Source organism: Lolium perenne, chromosome 6, assembly GCF_019359855.2.
Source record: "Lolium perenne isolate Kyuss_39 chromosome 6, Kyuss_2.0, whole genome shotgun sequence".
Taxonomy (NCBI): domain Eukaryota; kingdom Viridiplantae; phylum Streptophyta; class Magnoliopsida; order Poales; family Poaceae; genus Lolium; species Lolium perenne.
Genome location: NC_067249.2, coordinates 92,217,097 through 92,220,796, shown reverse-complemented (window position 1 = coordinate 92,220,796; position 3,700 = coordinate 92,217,097). Strand labels below are relative to the sequence as shown.

General features: G+C 42.0%; 1 protein-coding gene across 3 annotated transcripts; it reads left to right on the top strand.

The window, feature by feature from the left end:
- Nucleotides 1-248: 248 nt before the first annotated feature.
- Nucleotides 249-3,200, top strand: LOC127295725 (uncharacterized). 3 transcript variants are annotated; one of them, XM_051325711.2, is made up of 8 exons: nucleotides 249-408; nucleotides 918-1,051; nucleotides 1,143-1,218; nucleotides 1,353-1,435; nucleotides 1,520-1,558; nucleotides 2,038-2,108; nucleotides 2,730-2,844; nucleotides 2,920-3,200. In XM_051325711.2, the coding sequence occupies exons 1-8, from the start codon at nucleotides 354-356 to the stop codon at nucleotides 2,989-2,991; spliced, it is 645 nt and encodes a 214-aa protein (XP_051181671.1). In that variant the 5' UTR covers nucleotides 249-353; the 3' UTR covers nucleotides 2,992-3,200. The 3 variants fall into 3 exon arrangements, with proteins under 3 accessions (XP_051181671.1, XP_051181672.1, XP_071678007.1); XM_051325712.2 differs by lacking the exon at nucleotides 1,520-1,558; XM_071821906.1 differs by lacking the exon at nucleotides 1,520-1,558 and having other exon boundaries at nucleotides 1,143-1,231.
- Nucleotides 3,201-3,700: the final 500 nt, after the last annotated feature.

Here is a 3,700-nt window from a genome sequence, read left to right as displayed (position 1 = left end):
AGTGTCAGGCGGCGGCTCAAATGTGTCCATGGCGGTGCTAGGGCGCCGCGACGAGGAGGGAGCGTGGGCATGGGCAGGCACATGTGGTAGCTTCTTCCTTTTTTTAAAACAGAATTCAGGCCTCCAAAGACCAGATGGATAATTCCAAACGCCAATTCATACTTCGAATTAGAGTCTATCTTCCATCATCAAAAGCCCAGGTCTAGAGCCCACCAAAATATTGCGTGTTGGCCCAAGGGATCTCCTTGGTGGCTCGCCGCGCGTGCTTGTACACGTGCCCACTCAGGTGCGCCACGAACCCAGAAGAGGGCTGCGGAAAGGAGGCGGAGAGGACAGAGGAGAGAGGAACAACAATGGCGACCACTCTCTCGTTATCTTCTCCCCTCTTCCTCGCCGCTCCGCCCAAAGGTACCGACCTCCAGGAACTCCTCCTCTCCCACTGCCATCCATGCGTAGCACGTCTTCCCACCATTCTCAAAGTTATAGCTTCAGCGTGGTTTGGGTGGACTGGATTGGGTGTTTTTGGTCCTGTTATTTTGGGCGCATGGTGTCCATCCGAAATCAAACTGGATGTCTAAATTCCTCACCCATGCATACCACTACTAAATCTTCAGTTTCCCAAAGACAGTGTGACGCAGTGCTGCAGTAGACCAGTAATAACCTGAAAATATGTAGTAGCAGGGATTAGTCGTTGGACAGTCCATCCGAAATCAAACTGGATGCTTACCTAGTTACCTGCGACCTGCTCCATAAATCTGAATCTACCACATAAGGTGGCTAAGCCAAATCGTTCGTGATTTACATGTATGCATTCTCAATTCTCAATTTTGGTGGTGGAATATGGAAGTAATGAAACACCTCCATTGACATGAAGAAAGTCGATGCACATAATATTTTGTATTTAATCATTTCTTCAGCTAGAGATGTGATTTCGCTTGGAGTGGCTTCAGCTGCTCCACTGCGGAGCACTGCAAATCTACCATGCAGGGGATATTTCCCTGGCCTGGCGCATGGCCGGAAGCAACAACGACGCACATCAGTAGTATCCGTGGTTGGTATACAAACTTGTTTGTTGACTTGTATCCGTCTTTCAATTTTATATTTTCATTAATCTGGTGACTTTTATCCTACTTCACTTGCAGTTTGGGAGAAAGGCAAAGATCACCAGAGAAACAGTTGTCCCTGACCCAGACTACCGGTTACCGATTGCTATACTTGGTGAGCGCTGGAGGTAGTAAGTAGAACATCTCTGTTCTCTGGAAATGTACTCTTACATCAACTGAAGAAGAGATATCTAGTATCTGTTGGCATGGTAATTTCTCCATCCAGTAACCATTGTTATCAAAATGCAGGGATTGCTGGTGCATTTGCATATGCGGACAACCTTCTTGCTGCTGCACCTGTAGGCCTTCTGGGGCTGCTTCTTTTGTTCCAGGTCAGTCTGGTTGTGTTCTTCTTTTAGACCATCTGTCAAGTTATATAGGTTAACAAATATGTATTCACTCATTTGTTTTTGCAGACTACTAGAGTTAGATTCGTCTTTGATGATGAGGCCCTGGTTAGTCCATTTTACCTTTTGGTGTGAACTAGATATTTAGGAGTATCCTGAAGTACGTGAATGTCTCCCAAAACTGGCTGCTGGAATATATTTAGGCTATATGACAGGAATATGCGCCATACATATATACAAAATTGGTGTAGGTAAGTTAGGAATACTCACAACTGATATAAGTAAATCTGTTATTTAGAAGCTGTCATTCTACTAGTTACTTGCTGGCTACCGCATTGATATCTGGACAGAGTTATTTATTTATTTATTTATTTATGAAAGTATACTGTACTAGACTTGCAGCCCGAGTTCTGCAGAAGTGCAAGCACATAAGCGATTTTACTACTTTTACCATTAATAACCTATTTTGGAGAGAGTTTCTCTTTTCCATACCATGAAGATTGAGTTGTTTCAGTGCTCAGTTGTCACAGATGATCCTACACATCTTATCTGAAACTTCATATGCTTCTATTATTAATTTATTATAGGAAGTGAAAGTGGGAAATCAGCTGCAGGAATCAGGCGAAAATGTTTTTGTTGGTGGCAAGAACCGTTGGAAGTAAGCATGCCTTTTAATCTTGTGTATTGGCACCTTCTGTACAAAATACATGTGTTAGCAGTTTTTTTTTTAAAAAGGAAAGCAATGAGGGAGACCCCCGCAGCGAGTTTTTTTTTGTAAATAATAATAAGCAAATTAACAGGTTTGTTCTGGCTAGCAAGTATTTGTAGTTTTGTTCTTCGTAGGTAACATTTTATTTTGAATTCCTAATTTGAATTCTTATTGTTAGTGGGACTTATTTCCTTCATTCGTAAATAGATGGTGTTTGGGATATGTGCAGTCTCCAACAACTTGAAATGTTAACTGTGGTAGATATATGTAAGTTGAACTTTTGATTAATTGATTAAATATTTTTTAGATGATTTTTATTTTGCATAAAGTTAGGGTCCGTGATGCCATAATGATCTAAACAACTAGGGAATGCAAATAAAACTTACTGTAGCAAAGCATGGGTAGTTAGCTAGTCTTTGTAAGAGATAAGGTATTGGTTCCTGGTTCGATATGTTTAGAGCTCGAACGACATCTATTATGGACCAATGATTGTACTATCTTGTCCAACTAATCTGTCTTACTATGGTAAGAGCTTTACAATATTTTTATAATGATCGAGTGCATGCATAGGTACTCAACATTCGTGAACTGGGAACTATGGTGGCCACAATTCCCTATCCTGGTTTACTTCAAAGAGACCCAAACAAAACCCGAAGGCCAAATTCATTTCTTCCCTGTGATTTTCGTAAGTTCACTGGTTAACCGTAAGCTCAACAGCTTCGTTCTTACATACTTGATTTAATTCATCGTCGCGACGCAGAACGGCCGGCAACTCTATGATACTATGGTGGAGCGTGCTGGACCTTCGGAAACAAGCGGGCCTAATCCCTGATACAGACGGCGAGCTGTGCTCCATGGGTTCTGTAAGTTTTGGTTCAAGTTCCATGAGCCAAAATCTCCATGATTTGTAAAAACTGCTTCAATGTATATCTATTCTATGTGTTGGCATAGTATTCTATGCGTTAATCTTGATAGCAAAAGTTGTACAGTAAGCATCTTAAAGTTGGTATGTGAGAAAATGATGTAATGCGGCTTCTTCGACATGGTGTTCTTACCTCCCTCGCAAAACATTGGCTGTTTGTCAGTGTATCAGCCACTTGAAATTTCTATTGGATGGGATTGCATTCCGAAATGAACTTGGTGTGGCGGCTCCCTTTCCTGCCAGTAAAAGAACCGTGATTGCCTTTGTTTCTTATGGATTTGTGGTCGTATATTTGTGTCATCGTGTGGACGAAAAATAATATATTTACAAGTGTCCCAAATCCCAAATTATACGTACTCCGTATCATTTTTTCTTGAAACGGGGTAAAAGAAATGCCTCATCCACTAAATAAGATTAAGAAGAAGAGAATGTCAGAAGACGAACACATACTTACTATTCCCAATGAATGGAACTCCATGACCACTCACAAACACATACTTAGAGCACATATACTTAGAGCATCTCCAACCGTTCCAGCCACGTCCCCCAAAGCCGAATTTTGTCCGGCGCGGTCCCGATACGGTGTTCGGCGCCCCGAGCCCGTTCCCGTCCCACGGGG

Coding starts and splice junctions, on each gene's coding strand:
- LOC127295725 (XM_051325711.2), top strand. CDS start 354: ATGGCGACCACTCTCTCGTTATCTTCTCCCCTCTTCCTCGCCGCTCCG. Junction 1,559..2,037: donor TCTTTGATGATGAGGCCCTG/GTTAGTCCATTT, acceptor AATTTATTATAG/GAAGTGAAAGTGGGAAATCA. Junction 2,845..2,919: donor ATTTCTTCCCTGTGATTTTC/GTAAGTTCACTG, acceptor GTCGCGACGCAG/AACGGCCGGCAACTCTATGA.